This window comes from Gracilinanus agilis, chromosome 4, assembly GCF_016433145.1.
Source record: "Gracilinanus agilis isolate LMUSP501 chromosome 4, AgileGrace, whole genome shotgun sequence".
Taxonomy (NCBI): Eukaryota; Metazoa; Chordata; class Mammalia; order Didelphimorphia; family Didelphidae; genus Gracilinanus; species Gracilinanus agilis.
In genome coordinates, this window is record NC_058133.1 from 264271645 (window position 1) to 264289262 (window position 17618).

A 17618-nucleotide genomic window follows, 5' to 3' on the forward strand; every position below is an offset into this window, starting at 1 on the left:
TCTTGCACTCATGAGCCACAGGCAGAACTCTTGGGCTGAGCACCCTTGGTGCGCACCAGATCAATAAATGACCCTTTTGCTTGATTGCATTGTCTACTGGTCTTCCTTGGTGGTGGGCGACAACTCGGACCCTAACATTTGGGGGTTCGTCCAGGATCATAAGTCCCCACCTCGGAACCCCTTGACACAAGGGCCAAGGGCACTGCCTTGGACTGAACCTTCAGGTGAGCTGAGTGGTGTGTGTGTGTGGTGATCGAAAGTGTGTATGGGGGAGAGGTTCTTGCTGAACCTAAGGCTTAGTGGATGGGAGGTTCCGTGCCCCGCGGATCATACGGGGACATTCTATGCCAAGTTCCGAGGCCCATCCCGTTCTGGGATGAGGGGTTCGCCCCCTGGCATCTGTCCAAACCTCCTACCTGTTTCTGAGAGTGGACCCTGAAGTACTGCAGTTCTGGTCACCTGTGAGGGGGTTAGTTGGGAACTGGGGTAAGCGCTTGAGATCTGTCTGAGGGGTATGGTCCAGGGTACTGACCTTGGAACTTTCAGGGGTTTGAGTTCCTTGAGGCGGAGTTTGAGTCTCCGTCAGGTTGGGATTATTCTCAACTAGATAAGAAGACCGGGGGTGGGGGTGGGTGGGTGGGGTAGGTGGGGGGGTTTGATTCCCACCTTGGGAAGATATTTCACCCCTAAGAAAGACCGGGGGACGCACTGCAATTTCTAGGTGACTCCTATAGAAAAACTGGGTCTTTTTGGCCACAAGGGAGGGACTGGGCGATCGGCCTCTAACAGGCGGTCGCCCACATCGGGATTCTTCGACTTCTCCGGTATCACCCCCCTCCTCATCCTACTCTCTCTGATTTATCTCCTCATCCTCTCCTTATCCTCTGGACCCAAAATGGGCCAAGGCCAGTCCACCCCTCTGGACCTGGTTCTCCAACATTATGCTGACTTTAAGTCAAGAGCTGCAAACCTGGGCCTGATGGTTCATAAGGAAAAGTTGCAGACCCTCTGTAACATTGAATGGCCTACCTTTGGGTGCGGGTGGCCCCGAGGAGGTACCTGGCAGAACAGTGTCATCTCTGCCGTTTGGGGGCGTGTCCTCCTCCCAGGAGCAGAAGGGCACCCGGACCAGGTCCCCTACATCTTGACCTGGCAGGACTTGGCCTTAGATCCTCCACCCTAGTTGAGACCTTACACAGAGGCTGTCCAAGTCCTTGTGGCTTCACTAGACAATAGAACTAAGCCCAGGGACTCGCCTGAGAAGCCTAAGCTTGAGGAGCCCCTTCTGTCTCCGGTCCTTCCACCACTCAAGGAGCCCCTCTCTGACCCTCCTCTACTGCCCCCTCCCTATGCCCCTCAGTTATACCCTCTCCCTCCTCTTGATGGGAATGAGGCAGCGGCGATACAGGGAGCTGACTTACCCAGCCCTCCTCCAGCTCACCGCACCAGAGGCTGGGTGCCCTTAATGCAGCCACCGCCTCTCGATCCAGTGGAAGCCCCCTCCTCTACCACCATCTTACCGGTCCAAACTGTCGGGCCCATGGTGGTTGGGGGTCCCCTTGTTTTCCAATACTGGCCTTTCACTTCTTCTGACCTGTATAATCGGAAACATCAAAATCTCCCTTTCTCTGAGCAACCCCAGAGCTAATAGGTCGAGGCTATTTTTCTCACCCATAGCCCCACTTGGGATGATTGTCAGCAATTACTCCGCATGCTCTTCACCAGTGAGGAGCGTGATCGGATCATTGCTGAAGGTAGAAAGTTGGTTCTTGAGGACGAGGGGAGACCCACCACTGACCCTGCACACCTTGCCGTGGCATTCCCTACTGAGCGACCTGATTGGAACTTTGCCAGTGATCAAGGTAGGGAGCATCTTCAGTCCTACTGCCAGACTCTCCTCACTGGGCTTCGGACAGCGGCCCGCAAGCGCACTAATTTGGCTAAAATTGATTCTGTTAGGCAGGGCCCCCGAAGAGACCCCCACTGCGTTTCTGGAGCAGCTGCAGGAAGCTTTCCGCATCTATTCCCCGGTGGACCCAACAGTGCCCAATAACCAGACAGCTGTTCTTGCTTTTTCAACCAGTCGTCCCCTGATATTCGCAGGAAGCTCAAGAGCTGATGCATTTACGGCCCAATCTCTGACCGAATTACTTAAGGTGGCGGAGAAAGTTTTTAACTCTCGTGAAACCCCTGAGGAGCGGGCTGACCGACTTAGGCAGGAGGACATTGCTAGGCAGGAACAGAAGCAGAAGGAGGCCGAAGAACAAGAATTCAAGCGCCTGCAGGACCTCCAGTCCAGGGAAGAGAAGCCTAGGAAGCAATTGATCTAGACCCAACAGCAGACAACCTGGATCCTCGTGGCAGCCTTGACCCAGTCCCCTCCCCCTGGTGGGCAACCATCTAACCAGCACCCACGGGACCCCTGTTTCCTTTGTGGAAAATTTGGCCACTGCCCCCAGAAAATACAAGGCAGAGTGAGGCAAGGCCCCCTAAGGCACTGGATAACTCCCCCGACGCTGGTTGGGGATGGCCCAACAGGAATGTCATCGCTCTTGCTGAAGATGACTGAGGGGGACGGGTCTCAGGCCCCCTCCCTGAGCCCTGGGTAACGGCTTATATTGAGGGGAAACCCCCCTTCCTATGCTTGTGGACACAGGAGCCGAACACTCGGTCCTCCTGTCACCCTTGGGGAAGACCAGCTCCAAAACCTCCCTGGTCCAAGGGGTGACGGGGACCAACCGGTACCCCTAGATCACAGCACGGACTGTCAATCTGGGAACCCACTAGGTTTCCCATTTCTTCCTCATTATCCCTGAAAGCCCTGCTCCCCTTATTGGTCGAGACCTCCTCCACAAGATCGGAGCCCATATTCATTTTTCCCATGGTACCGTGTCCCTTACAGACGATTCAGGAGCCCCTCTCACGGTCCTTACCCTAGCTGTTCAGGATGAACACTTCCTATATTCTGACCCGCCCCCTGGAAATTCCCCCCCCCCCCCCATATGTGGCCATGGGTGGATTCTATTCCTAGGGTCTGAGCTGAATTCTCGGGAGTCGGGCTGGCCATAAATCAACCGCCCATTATCATCCCCCTCAAGAGCGGGGCCACCCCCATCCGGGTTAAATAATACCCGATGTCAGTTGAGGCCAGACACGGCATTCAACCCCACATTCAGCATCTCTTGGCCTCCGGGATTCTCACGCCTTGCAAATCTCCATGGAACACCCCACTCCTCCCTGTCTATAAACCAGGCACAGGGGATTACAGGCCCATTCAAGACTTGCGGGAAGTTAACAAGTGTGTTGAAGATGTCCACCCCACCGTCCCAAATCCATATACTCTCCTTAGCAATCTACACCCAATCTTGACCTGGTATACTACTCTGGACCTAAAGGATGCCTTTTTCACCCTTCCACTGGCTGCTGTCAGTCAGCCCATCTTCGCTTTTGAGTGGTTTTCCCCTGAAACCCACTCGACCATCCAACTCATCTGGACTAGACTGCCCCAAGGGCTGAAACTCAGCCCGACCCTGTTTAGTGATGCATTGGCGGAAGATTTGAAACCTTTTCGCCAACTCTACCCTACTGTGACTCTCTTGCAATATGTGGATGACTTGCTGATTGCCTCCCCTACCGAGGAATCCTGCAAGGAAGCTACGAGGGACCTCTTGCTCTGCCTCGAGACTGCTGGCTATCATGTCAGTGCCAAGAAAGCACACATAGCCTGCTGGGAGGTCACCTTCCTTGGCTACCGCCTTCAGGATGGTCTCCGCTGGCTCACCCCAGCCATGACCCAGGACATCCTCTCCATTCCCACCCCCTCATCGCCCCGGCAGGTACGGGAATTCCTGGGATCTGTGGGATTCTGTCGTCTTTGGATACCTAACTTTGCGGAGACGGCAAAACCCCTCTACGCTGCCACCCGGGAGACCTTGAACTGGACATGGACGGAGGACATGGAAATAGCCTTCCAGGATCTTCAAAAGGCTATGCTGCAGTCCCCGGCCCTGGCCCTACCCAACCCAGAGAAACCTTATCAGCTGTTCCTTGATGAACATCAAGGAGTGGCGAAAAGGGTCCTCACCCAGAAACTAGGGCCCTGGGATCGGCCGGTGGCCTACTTTTCCAAGTGGCTCAACCCCGTCTCGGCAGGATGGCCTTCCTGTCTTCCGCATTATCGCGGCAGTGGCCCTCTTGGTCAAAGACGCCGACAAACTTACATATGGCCAGCCACTTCTCATTGCCACTTCACACGCCATTGAGAACGTCCTCCACCAGCCTCCAGTTTGCTGGCTGTCCCATGCTTGGTTGACCCACTACCAATCGCTCCTCCTGAACGAGGCCCGGTTGTCCTTCTGAGGGGTGCCCAGCTTTAATCCCGCCACACTTCTCCCTACCGGGGACTGCGACACCGAAACGCAGTCCTGCCAAGAAATCCTTGTAGAATTGATATCTGCATGGCCTGACCTTAAGGACACTCCTCCTCTAGCCAATCCAGACCTTCTTTTCTTCACTGATGGCAGCAGCTTCATGTCCCCACAAAGTAGGAGAGCCGGAGCCGCAGTAGTAGACCATACTGGCCAGATCATTTGGGACGCCTCCCTCCCTGAAGGGACATCGGCGCAGAAGGTCAAACTGATTGCTTTGGCAGCAGCCTTGCGTGTGGCAAAGGACAAGCAGGTCGCCATTTACACAGATAGCCACTACGCCTTTGCGACCCTGCATGTGCATGCGCCGATATACCGAGAAAGGGGGTTTGTCACTTCAACTGGGAAGCCTGTAGCCCACCTTGGGGACATCCAGGATCTCCTCGCAGCCGTCCGGGAGCCCTGTGCAGTTGCTGTTGTCCACACCCCTGGACACCAAAGTGGCTCATCTCTCCCCGCCATGGGAAACCGCTGGGCAGACGAGACTGCTAAAGCAGCTGCAACGCAGGACCGGGCCTGTACTCTAGTGCTGCCCGTCCAGGCTGACCTAGAGCCACCTGACCCCTCATCTCCCATCCCAGACCCCCCACTGGACCCCCCACAATATTCAGACAGCAACCGCCAATAGATAAAAGGGAAGGAAGGACGGCCTGTTGGGTCTTTCTTCCAGGATCCTGCTGGCAACTTGCTTTTACCTAGAGTCACTGGCCAACTTTTGACCACCCACGTCCACCATCTCACACACCTGGGTGCTAACAAGCTCCATGAACTGCTCCGGAAGGGACGGATTTGCTTTTAAGGCTCTCGGGCCTTCCTAACAGAGTTGGTCAACAAATGTACCACCTGCCAGTTGACCCTGCCGGTGAACCTGAACTTGCACCCCGGGACCCGCCTCCCTGGCACCCGACCCTGTGAGCACTGGGAACTTGATTTCACTGAAGTGCGGCACGGCAAATTTGGATTCTGATACCTCCTAGTTCTTGTAGACACTTTCACGGGGTGGCCCAAGGCTTTTGCAACGAAAACTGAAAGTGCCCATGCAGTTGCTAAAATCTTGCTGGAAGAAGTAATTCCCTGCTTCGGGGTGCCCTCCTCCCTAGGTTCAGACAATGGCCCTGCATTTGTGGCCAAGACTCTACAGGCACTGGTGGAGGGTCTTGGGGTCAAATGGAAATTACACTGTGAGTATAACCCCCAGAGTTTGGGGCAGGTAGAACAAATGAATTGGACCTTAAAAGAGATTCTTACTAAACTCTCTTTGGAGACTGGCCGGGACTGGGTGATGCTCCTTCCCCTAGCCCTTTTTAAAGCCTGCAACACCCCTGGACCTCTCTCTGTTACCCCTTACGAGATCCTTTATGGTTCAATCCCCCCCCCCCTTCTCTCCGCTTTCTCAACAGGGACCTCAGGTACCCCCTCGCTTCGGGACTTTGTTCTCTTCCCTCTCTCAGATCCAGTCTGACCTCTGGCCGAGGCTCCAGGCGCGATTCCAACCTCCTCCCCATAACCCTCGTCCCTTTAAACCTGGGGATTGGGTTTGGGTTAAGTGACACCGTAAGGCAAACCTTCAGCCACGGTGGAAGGGACCCTATGTAACCCTCTTTGTTACCCCTTCAGCTCTTAAGGTCGACGGAATCGGCCCTTGGATCCACCACTCCCATGTGAAAGCAGCAGACCCACCAGAGGCTACCGAGGTCTGGACAGCTACTTCTCATCCCAACACTCCCCTGAAGCTTAAACTTCACCCGAACAGCATGACCCTCCCCTGGGCTCCCCTTTCTCTCGCCTGTTTTCTCTCCATTCTACAGACAGGGTCCTTCCACCAGCCATGGAAATGGTCTCTCATCAGCCTCGAACACTCTACAGTGCTTGCCACAGTTGTAACCTCAGGGACTCCTAGCCTCCAAACCGAGACTTGTGACCTCATATGGGGACCTAAGGACATACGTGGCCCCCCCAGTAATACCCCCGAATCCATCTGTAGGAACACGGGAGTATTTTACCTTTGCCCTGCCTCTAACCCTGGGAAACCTTACTGTAACCAGACAAACCAATACTATTGCGCCAATTGGGGGTGCGAGACTATAGTCACCGGAGGGAATACTCGGCACGGCTGCAACCCATGGACCCCACCGAACCCTGACTCCTGGCTGACAGTGGGATGGGGTCCCCGCGCCTGTGGTCATCACTGCCGCAACCGTGACCCATACCCAAAAATCGAGTGCAACCAGCTTGTCCTGGAGCCCCTCCAGGCCACCGACCAATCTTGGATGCTGGGTAGGACCTGGGGAATCCGGTGGTACAGATCCCACGGTAGCGGGCCGCATTTGGGAGGCCTGTTCACGATTCAGAAAGAGCCTGCTTTGCCCCCGTCCATACCTATAGGACCCAACCCTGTACTTAACCCCAGTTCAGCCAGACCCCCCAAGTCCCCTCCGCCTACAAGTCTCCCCTCCCCACAAGAGACCACTATTTTTCAGCCCCTGTTCTCCACCCCTACTGCCCAAGTTCCCCCTTAACCACCATCCCATACATGGCAACCCCCTTTTCCCCTACTACAAGTCTCCTTTTCGGCCCTCAACCATTCCTCCCCCAACCTCACTGAACGCTGTTGGCTTTGCTTAGTTGCATCCCCACCCTATTATGAGGCCTTTGGCCTATATGCTTCCTATACCACCTCTCAAGAGGAAAGCCCATCCCAGTGCCAATGGGATGACTTGCTCCCTGGTCTGACCTTCACCTCAGTAATGGGAACAGCACCTGTGTAGCAAGCAATTCCAGCCGCCCAGATCCCCACCTCTGCTTGGCTACTGTCCACCTCCCGGGAGGGAAATATCTCATCCCCCCTCAAGGGTCGCGATGGCTGTGTTCCCACTCTGGTCTCCAGCCTTGCATCTCTCCCACCTCCCTCAATGACTGCTCTGAATTCTGTGTTCTCGCGACAATAGTCCCCCAGGTGACCTATTACGCTGATCAGGACCTCCTTCAAACATGGGACCGCATATTGTCTAGGTGATGGCGGCGGGAACCCGTTACCATTGTCGTCACCCTCGCCATCCTCCTAGGGCTTTCAGGGGCAGGGGCGGGCATGCCTCCCTCATAACACAGGCTCACGGGTTTTGCCAGCTCCGCCAGGAAGTCGACGAGGATCTAGCCAAGCTGGAATCCTCTATTGCCCTTCTCGACAAGTCCCTCGCCTCCCTCGCCGAGGTAGCCCTCCAAAACCGACAAGGCCTGGACATCCTCTTCCTTAAGGAAGGAGGCCTCTGTGAAGCCCTGGGCAAAGAGTGCTGCTTCTATGCTAATCATTCTGGGCTTATCAAGGACTCTAAGCCAGCTGCGAGAGGGCCTGGAAGCCCTGAGGAGGGAAAGAGAAAAGGCCAGCCTTTGGTATGCCCAATTGTTCCATTCCTCCCCCTGGCTCACCACCTTGATCTCCTCCCTCCTCGGACCTCTTGTGCTTTTAATTCTGATTCTAACCTTTGGCCCCTGCGTTCTTAACCGCCTTGTTCACTTTGTAAAAGAGCGCTTGAATGCTATCCAGATAATGGCCCTCCCCCTACAGTATCAACCCCTAGCCACTATTGAGCCTCGGTCCAGAGGCTATGAGCTGCCCCAGTGGACAGACCTTCCCCCTGTCCCTTAAGAAAAAAGTAGGGAATGAGGGAAGCCAAGGCAGGAAGCCGCTTGACCCGTGCAAAACATATCTTTGCAAAACACATAGCAAGCAGGCCCCTGATGTGTCAACACCCTAACTGCAAGATGCTCACAGGCGGAACTCTCGGGCTGAGCTCCCCTGGTGCACACCAGATCAATAAATGACCCTTTTGCTTGATTGCATTGTCTACTGGTCTTCCTTGGTGGTGGGCGACGACTCGGACCCTAACACTAGCTCATCTCTAGAACTATTGCCCCTAACAGCTGAAGCCCCAGACGCCTCAGATTTGAACTTCTAACCTCTGACCAAACTATTTAACGAGACACTCTACTGATCCCAAATGGGGCCTGTCCTGACTCAAGGAGGCTGCTTGGAGATCTAGACTCAAGAAAGTCACTCACACTCACACCAGAAATGCAACACCTTTTTGGAGATGGGAAGCCAGGCAGCATTGTGGGTAGAGTTCCAGGCCTGGAGTCTGGAAGATTCATCTTCCTGAGTCCAAATCTGGCCTCAGACACTATGTGTGACCTGTACAAGTTACTTAAACCTGTTTGCCTCCATTTCTTCATCTGTCAAATGAATTAGAGAAGGAAATGGCAAACCACTAGCTGTGTGCCCTTGGACAAGTCACTTAACCCTCTTTGCATCAGTTTCTTCATCTGTCAAATGAGCTGGAGAAGGAAATGACCAACCACTCCATTATCTTTGCCAAGAAAAACCCAAATGGTTTGTCGAGAGTCAGAAACCACTGAACCAACTCGGCTACAGTAGCAACGGCAGAGATTCTGCTCCTTCACCAAGTTTAGTGTCACACTGGCTTTCCAAGGCTGTCCTTCCCAGGGGGACAGGCCAGAATTCAGGGAAGTTTTCTTCAGTTACACAGTTAAAGAATGCTGCAGCCCTGACCTCTGTAGGATTTAAATTAATGTCCAATACTTCAAGTGTTATTTTTATAAAGTTTATTATCTGACAAAATAGAACTATGTGACTAAGGTTTTCTACCTGCTCAAAAAGCCTGCTCCACCAAAGCCATGACAGGAAGACAAGAGGGAGAGAGATGGACCTCCACCCAATTTATATCCCCTCTACGTCAGCATGTAACGACAGGAAGTGAGTGGGGCTCTGGGAATCGTAGTTTTACTGGGGATCATAGTTTTTAGAATAACATTCTAATTATACACCTTATGATGCTATGTATCCATGCTGCATGCCCTTACCTGCCTCTAGAAGCAAACTGTATTCTGGAGATGTTGATTTGTCCCTTCACCATCCACAAAGGAAAGTCATGCTTTTATGAATCATATCATCAGGTATCTGACCTCAGGAGCAAGTGCACTTTGAGACCTCTCTGGAGCCTACATGTCACTGATCCCTCCAAGAGTTCCTTACAACACATGGTTGTTCTTGAACCATCTGTGATCTCTCTCTGATCCTCACAAAATCAGCAGATGATATGGCCAGTGCATTGAAGACCAAGGATGGGGTCTGGCCTTGAGCTAGTCTGGTTCTAGATCAATGTATTTGCACAAGTTCCAGCTAGCCAACGGCGTGTCTCTGCAATTACTAGCACTTTCTGTTGCTCTTATTGGGCAACACTCAATCGATTTTCAGTATCCGAGAACAGACTTTTCAGAGTCAAACAGCATAACCTATGAAATTTATTTTCATGACTAGGCCTTTCTTGGGGATCTGCATTCTGGACCATTTTCCAAGTTCTTTCGATCGTCCTTGTAGCAGGAATTCTTTTTGTCCTTATGATTATTCAGGGCCTAATTTTGAAATTGTCAAGCTGCTGGGGCACAAATTTTGCCCTTCAACCTTATGTAGTTCTCTCTGTCTCTATCCCCAAATGAGGATGCCATCGAAATGAGTCATGTAGTTATTTTTTTAAAATCCCTTATCTTCCATCTTGGAATCAATATTGTGTATTGGTTCTGAGGCAGAAGAGTATTAAGGACTGGGCAATAGGGGTTAAGTGACTTTCCCAGGGTCACACAGCTGGGAAGTGTCTGAGGCTAGATTCGTACCTAGGACCTCCTGTCTCTGGGCCTGGCTCTCAATCCACTGAGTCACCAACTGCCCCCTGAATCATGTGGTTTTCAAACTGTCTCTTTAAATTCAAGACCAGGTTTTAACAATCCTCTAAAAGACTTTTCTCTTCACAACTCCCACCATCTGATCATTTAGAGAAGTATCAAAGAGAGGAACTGTGGAAGAAAAGAGCATTTTAGAAATATTTTATACCTACAATGGCAACCTCATCCTTCTTCCTTAGAGGGGCTTTCCAGCTAACCAAGCCACAAGAACCAACAGGTTGACTGAGCAAGCTGGAGACGCAGAAATCTGTTGACATCTCCCATTATAGGAACCCAAGTCAAGTCTAGTAATTAACTTTCTTGTATGGCAGAGCAATATCCCAGTGCCCAGTTAAATGCCAAAGAATGCTGCTTATTGGCCATATAACCTAAACTTTGCCCTGCTCTCTAGCCACATGCCATTTCCTGAAGAAGCTAGAGATGCTCCCAGCAAGTAGCCTCTTTAGGATATCTTTTCTCTTTAGTCTCATCTCCCTGGTCACAAAATTCCCTAATCACTATTCCTAGTGATAAAAAGAACTCAAAAATTGATCCTGAAAATGGTCAATGGGTTCACATTTCCATTGCTGGCAAGTTGCTAGATACTACAATAAACTACAGGATGTTCGAACAAGCAAAACATAATTGGAAAAAGGCAACGTAAGGGCAGCTAGGTGACTCAATAGATAGGGAGCCAGACCTGGAGACCTGGGAAGTCCTGGGTTCAAATTTGGCCTCAGACACTTCTGAGTTATGCTGTCCTGGGCAAGTCACTTACCCCCAATTGTCTAGCCCTTACCACTCTTCTATCTTAGAACTGATACTTCATATTGAACTTAAGATAGAAGTTATGGATTTTAAAAAGGGGAAAAAAAGGCAACATGGTTTTTGTAAGGTGGAGATCACTATGGGGGAGAAAGGCGACATGGTTTTTGTTTCAGTAAGAAGTTTTATGTCCCGCTATCCTTAAAGGGTAGCCAATGGGCAATATTTAGACTCCCCAAAAGCTTTTGATAAAGTCATATAGGAAAAGCTATTTTTAAAAACGTATTACTAGAAGCTCTGGGAAAATGTTTCATCAGAGACAGAATTCGCTTAAAAGCAGGAAAGAATGATTAGAGGGAAAAGTGACTTCTCTGAATGGAGAAATAGTTAACACTGGAGATATCAGGACTAAGATTTTCACAGAGTAATTTTTTTAAATTATTTTTTCATTTTGAATATTTTCTCCTAGTTACATATTTTATGTTCTTTCCTTCTCCCCCAATCCCTTCTAACCCCCCTTAGCTGACGCACAATTCCACACATATCATTGATCAAGACCTAATTCCATATTATTGATAGTTGGACTAGAGTTATCGTTTAGTGTCTACATCCCCAATAATATCCCCATCAGCCCATGTGTTCAAGTAGTTGTTTTTCTTCTGTGTTTCTCCTCCCATAGTTCTTCCTCTGAATGTGGCTAGTTTTCTTTTTCATAAGTCCCTCAGCCTTGCTCTTTCACAGAGTAATTTGAAAGACAGAGAAACTTCTAGGTCTGCAGATGACACTAGGCCTTTGGGTGATGAAACATGACACTAACTGAATTAAATTGCTAAAGCAAGTTCTCATAAAACTGTTGTCAAGTGGGCAGAAAAGTTAACAGATAAGGTTTAGTTCTGTGTGGATAAATATAAAGAAAATCAACCTATGTCCTATTTTATTTTTTCTTTAAGCATTTTCTAAAAAATTTAAAATTAATCTATCCCTTTTGCTATCCATTTCCCCGTTAACACAAATTTTTAAAAATCCTTAATACAAATTTATGTAATCTAATAAAGACAAATTTCTACACTGACCATCCCCAAAAGTCTCTTATTACATTTTAAAGTTATCACCTCTCTGACAGGGGACTAGTGGCATGTTTCATTGTCATTTTTTTGGATTCAAGTTTGTGATGACATACGACAGATCAGAATCTTTCAAAGTTGTTTTTCTCTATAGTGTTGTTCTCATTGTATAAATAGTTCTATTAGGGGTAGCTAGGTGGTTCAGAGGATCTAGTGCCAGGCCTAGAGAGGGGAAGTCCTATGTTCAAATTTGGCCCCAGACACTCCTAGCTGTGTGACCTTGGACAAGTCACAACCCCAGTTGCCTAGCCCTTACTGCTCTTCTGCTTGGAACCAGAACTTAGTATCCATTCAAAGACAGAAGGTAAGAGTTATTAAAATAATAAATTGTTCTAGGTCTGCTTACTTTTCTCTGGTATCAATTCATGAAGATCTTTCTGGTTTCCTCTGAAACTGCTTATTTTTTAATTTCTTATGGTACAATAATATTCCATTACATTTATATCCTGTAGTTTGTTTAGTTATTCTCCAATAAGACAGCCCCTTAGTGTCCCCCTTTTTGGCTACCATGAAAAAACTCTTGTGGACCCTTTCCTTCTTTCTTTGATTTCTTTGGGACTTAGTAGTGGTACAGTTGGTATACACAATTTGATTCATGTCCTTTCTGGGAGTGGTTCCAAATTGCTTTCCCAAATGTCTATACCAATTCAAAGCTCCCCTAGTAGTATACTAGTGCGCCTATTTCCTCACAGCCCTTCCAACATTTGTCATTTTCCTCTTTTGCCGGCTTTGCTAAACTAATGGGTTTGAGGTGATGGAACTTCAAAGTTACTTTAATTTTTGTTTTGTTCAGTCATTTTCAGGCACATCCAATTTTTGATGACCCCATTTGGACTTTTTTTGGCAGAGATACTGAAGTGGTTTGCTTTCTACTTCTCCAGTTCATTTTCCAGATGAGAAGGTGAGGCCAACAAGGTTAAGTGAATTGCCCAGGGTCACTCAGCTAGTAAGTGTCTGAAACCAGATTTTTATAAGTAATGAAGAATATTTTTTCTTATGGCTGTGGATAGCCATGTCATGTTTCTAACATGATTGCTCAGTGATCAATTATGAACCAGGCCTGGAATGCCAGGATCATTCTAGAGTTATTCTTGAAAACAGTATATGTTCCAAAAGACTGACAAGATTCAGATTGTCATCAGGAATCCCATCTGAAACAAAACCACAATGTTAACCCTTCTGATTACAAAATCTAAGTGCATGTATACCTAGAATACCACATATAATGCTAGTTACCATACTTTTAAAAAATAAGCTAAGTCTAAAAACAAGTAACTAAAAACAACAAAAAGTTTTTTTTATATGTAGAGAGACTGAAAAATGAGGTCTTCAACAAAAAAAAAGGCCAAAAGCTGCGAGGAGATATGATTAAAGTATATGATATCCAAACTCACATGAAGTTGGGATAAATTACATCTTAGTCACAAAATTCCAGAAAGCTTGATGGAAGACCCTCTGGGGACAAATTTCACAGAGAGCAAGAAATTTATAAAACTGTTAAAGTAATGAGGCCTTACAGGCTGATAATCTTAAAAATTAAAGTTTAGGGAAATTGTAAATCAATAAATATGTATTCCATTCCTGTGTCGAAAAACGGGCAGTGAAGGGGCAGTGGATAGTGTTGGGCCAGGAGTCAGGAAGACCTCAAATTCGGCCTCAAATATTTACTAGGGGCATGACCCTGAGCAAGTCATTTGACTTCTGCCTTACCAAAGGATCTATTGGAGAAGGGAATGGCAAACCACTCCAGTATCCTTGTCAAGAAAACTCCATTGATCCATGGAATCATGAAGAGTTGGACTCAAATGAACAATAACAAAAACAAGTGCTAATAGGCCTTCAAAGAAAGAAGGGCTCAAGTGTGGAGAGAAAATACTATGGAACAGATTGGATCCAAGCTGAGTCTAGTGACCATTCTTAATTGCCTTACATGTATGCCTAACCTTTTGAAGTGCTCTAATGGAGGGTAAGCACCCTCTCCTTGGGGATACAATCTGAGCCTTTACTAGACTGGATTGGCTGTGGGTCTGTCTGATCCAGTTCTCCCTCCCTTCCTTTTGTGCCTCCTCCCCGCCCCCTTCCCAGTCTGGAAGCCTTTATCTGACGCTTGCTCTATGTCAGGCACTGTGCTCAGGCTGGGGATTGATGAACAAGACTACACAGCCACCGACAACGTCTCGCTCAAGGCTCTGAATGGCTTCCGGCTTGGGGGGGGGGGGGCGCTCCTGTGAGCCTGGGAAAAAATAGCTGCTTCTTCTACCAGGCTGGCGCCCAGAGTCCCTGCCATGGTTCTGGCCTTCCTCATCCTCCCGAGGGGCACTGTGTGTCTGTAATGACAACGACCGGCAGAAGGGAAAAAGGAAACATTTGTTATTTTTCACCCCCCCCCCAAAAGGCCCCTGCCTTCAAGGAGCTCAGGTTCTAATGGGGGAGGCAACAGAGACAACACTGTGGGTAGATGTTCACAGAGGGGTGGACTTGGAGTCACGAAGGTCCAAGTTCAAATCTGACCTCAGAGGATGGCTAGCTCTGTGATCCTGGCCAAGTCCATTAACTTCTTTCAGTCTGTTTCCTTCTCTGTAAAAGGGAGATGATAATAGCATCTAGCTCTTAGGTTTGTGTGGATGAGTGAGGTAACGTGGGCAGCACTTTAAAATCTTAAGTGTTGTATAAATGGTAGCTGTTGTACTGCAGACATTATAGGTGGCCGCTCTCTCAGAGGAGAGGACGTCATCAGCTGGGGAGACTCCTGGAAAGGTGAAATTTCAGCTGACAGGGAAGCCAAAATGTGCACATGAGGAAAGAGACTCATAATCTCAAGAGCTGGAAGCCATCTAATTCAACTCATATCTGTTAGATTGAGGCTTTTGGTCTCTTTACCAAGATTGTTCTTTTTCAAAAATATATTGCTAGGAGCAGCTGGGTGGCTCAGTGGATGGAGAACTAGGTCTAGAGATAGGAGGTCCTGGGTTCAAATTTGGATTCAGACACTTCCTAGCTGGGTGACCTTGGGCAAGTCACTTAACTCCCCTTGCCTAGCTCTTTACCACTCTAATGCCTTGGAGCCAATACATAACATTGGTTCTAAGACAGAAAGTAAGGGTTTAAATATATATGTATATATTGCTATTATTTTCTCAATTATATGTAAAATAATTTTTAACATTTATTTTAAAATTTTTTGAGTTCCAAATTCCCTCCCTCCCCCACTTCTTTAAGAAAGTTAGCAATTTGCTATGGATTAGACATGTGCAGTCATGTAAACATATTTCCATTTTATCCATGTTGCAAAAAGAAAACTGACCATAAAAGACAAATAAAGTTTTTTTTTTTTAAAGTATGCTTTAGTCTGCATTCAGACTCCATCAGTTCTTCCTCTGGAAGTGGAAAGCATTTTTCATCATAAGTTCTTTGGAATTGTCTTGGATCATTGTTCTGCTGAGAAGAGCTAAGTCATTCACATCTGATCATTGTACAATTTGCTATTACTGTGTACAGTGTTCTGGTTCTGCTCACTTCACTAACATCGTCATAGAAATCATCTTGGGTTTTTCTGAAAGCATCCTGCTCCGTCAATTCTTTTAGCACAATAATATTCCATAAGATTGCTCTTGGCATCATGCCCATATATCATTAACATAACATTTTTTATAGCTAGTATTTAGCATGGTTTCTGAGTGAGCAAATATGAACTTTGTTCCGTTGGTCAGATATATTAAAGGTTGTGTTCTATCTACTCATCTAGAATATTTGGATGGATCATAGATAGGAAATTCAACTGTATTTTCCCCTACTTTGGTCAGGATAAGAATAGCCTGTTTTCTTCAGTCCTGGCCATTTCAAGGAAGTAAAATGCATGCAAGAGGGAAAAAAACCATGGATTTTGATGTCTGCACGTTATTTGAGTTTCATGCTACAGAAAACTGAACTCTTTTTTGAAAATTAATTTATTCATTTAGAATATTTTCCATAGTTACATGATTCATGTTCTTTCCCTCCCCACCCCCTTCTGGAGCCAATGAGCAATTCTACTGGGTTCTACATGTGTCATCAATCAAGACCTGTTACCATATTATTGATCATTGTTCTAGGGTGGTCATTAAGAATCTACATCCTCAATCATGTCTGCATCAACCCATGTGTTCCAGAAGTTGTTTTTCTTCTGTGTTTCCACCCCTGCAGTTCTTCCTCTGAATGTGGGTAACATTCTTTCTCATAAGTCCCTCAGAATTGTCCTGGGTCATTGCATTGCTGCTAGTAGAGAAGTCCATTACATTCGATTGTGCCACAGTATATTAGTCTCTGTGTATAAGGTTCTCCTGGTTCTGCTCCTTTCGCTCTGCATCAAGAGAATTGAACTCTTAAGAATTTATTTAGTATCTTTTAGACATACAGTGAATATATAGACACAGGTATAGAGGTGAGTGTATGCATGAACATATATGTGTATATACACACATAGATATAGGTACAATTGCATGTGTTAATGGTAAGAATTAAAGGTTTATTGTGTATAACTTCTCTTTATGTACTCCATACTCCAGCCAGACCAGACTATTTACTGCTATTGTTTCTCTCCTACCCTCTTTTTCTTCTGTCTTTTAACACACACACACACACACACTCACGCACTCTTCTATGTTTGAATTCTCTCATATTTCTGTCCCCATGCTACCATCTGAGCTTCTTTTATGTCTAAATAAAATCTTATGTGGCCCAGATTTCCCCCTGTATCCCTCTTCTCTCCCTTGCTTAGAGCGATCTCAGAAATGTTTGATTTTTTATTTATTTTTTTTGGGGGGGGACCCTTATCCTCTGTCTTAGAATCAATACTAAGTATTGGTTCCAAGGCAGAAGAGTAGTAAGGGCAAAGAAGTGGTGGTTAAGTGACTTGCCCAGAGTCACACAGCTAAAAAGTGCCTGAGGTTGAATTTGAACCTAGGAACTCTGGTCTTTAGGCCTAATTCTCTACCCTTCTAGCTGCCCCAACAAATAAGTTTTTAAAAAAGAAAAAAGAGAAAGAAGAAAAAAAATCAATCGATATACTCCAAAAATCTGAAAACATATACAGTGTTCCATACCCCTGGACCTCCCACAGGAGTGGAAGCGAGTAGAAGTGTCTTTTCATATATTTTCCTCAGGGCCATGCTTGTCCTTTGTAATTCTCTTTTGATTATTTTATGGTTATTATTTACGTTTGCATTGTTATATTCCTTGTGTATATTATTTTCTTTGTTCTGTTTGTTTCACTGCATCAATTCCAGTCTTTCTACACTTTTCTTTATCATCTTTGTATTCCATTACATTTTGAACCGCAGTATGTTTATCCATTCCCCGATAATGGGCATCTTCTTTGTTTCTGGTTCTTTGCTACCACGAAAGTATAGCTATACATATTTTGGTTTACCTGGGGTCTTTCTTTTCACCAATTACCTCCTTAGAGCATATGTCTCTTAGGGAATATGGGTCAAAAGGATCATACATTTGCATAATTCCAAATTATTTTCCAGAGTGGTTGTACAACTTGTGCCCTTATTTCCCCATTACCTCTCCAACACTATTTCCA

General features: G+C 47.1%; 2 protein-coding genes across 2 annotated transcripts in view; both read left to right on the plus strand.

Moving 5' to 3' along the window:
• Positions 1 to 17618, plus strand: part of KCTD20 (potassium channel tetramerization domain containing 20) — a 72869-nt gene that overhangs the window by 18394 nt on the left and 36857 nt on the right. The window lies entirely within an intron of this gene.
• LOC123246383 lies at positions 68 to 8262 on the plus strand. The gene is made up of 2 exons (XM_044675288.1): positions 68 to 224; positions 6045 to 8262. The coding sequence occupies exons 1-2, from the start codon at positions 68 to 70 to the stop codon at positions 6944 to 6946; spliced, it is 1059 nt and encodes a 352-aa protein (XP_044531223.1). The 3' UTR covers positions 6947 to 8262.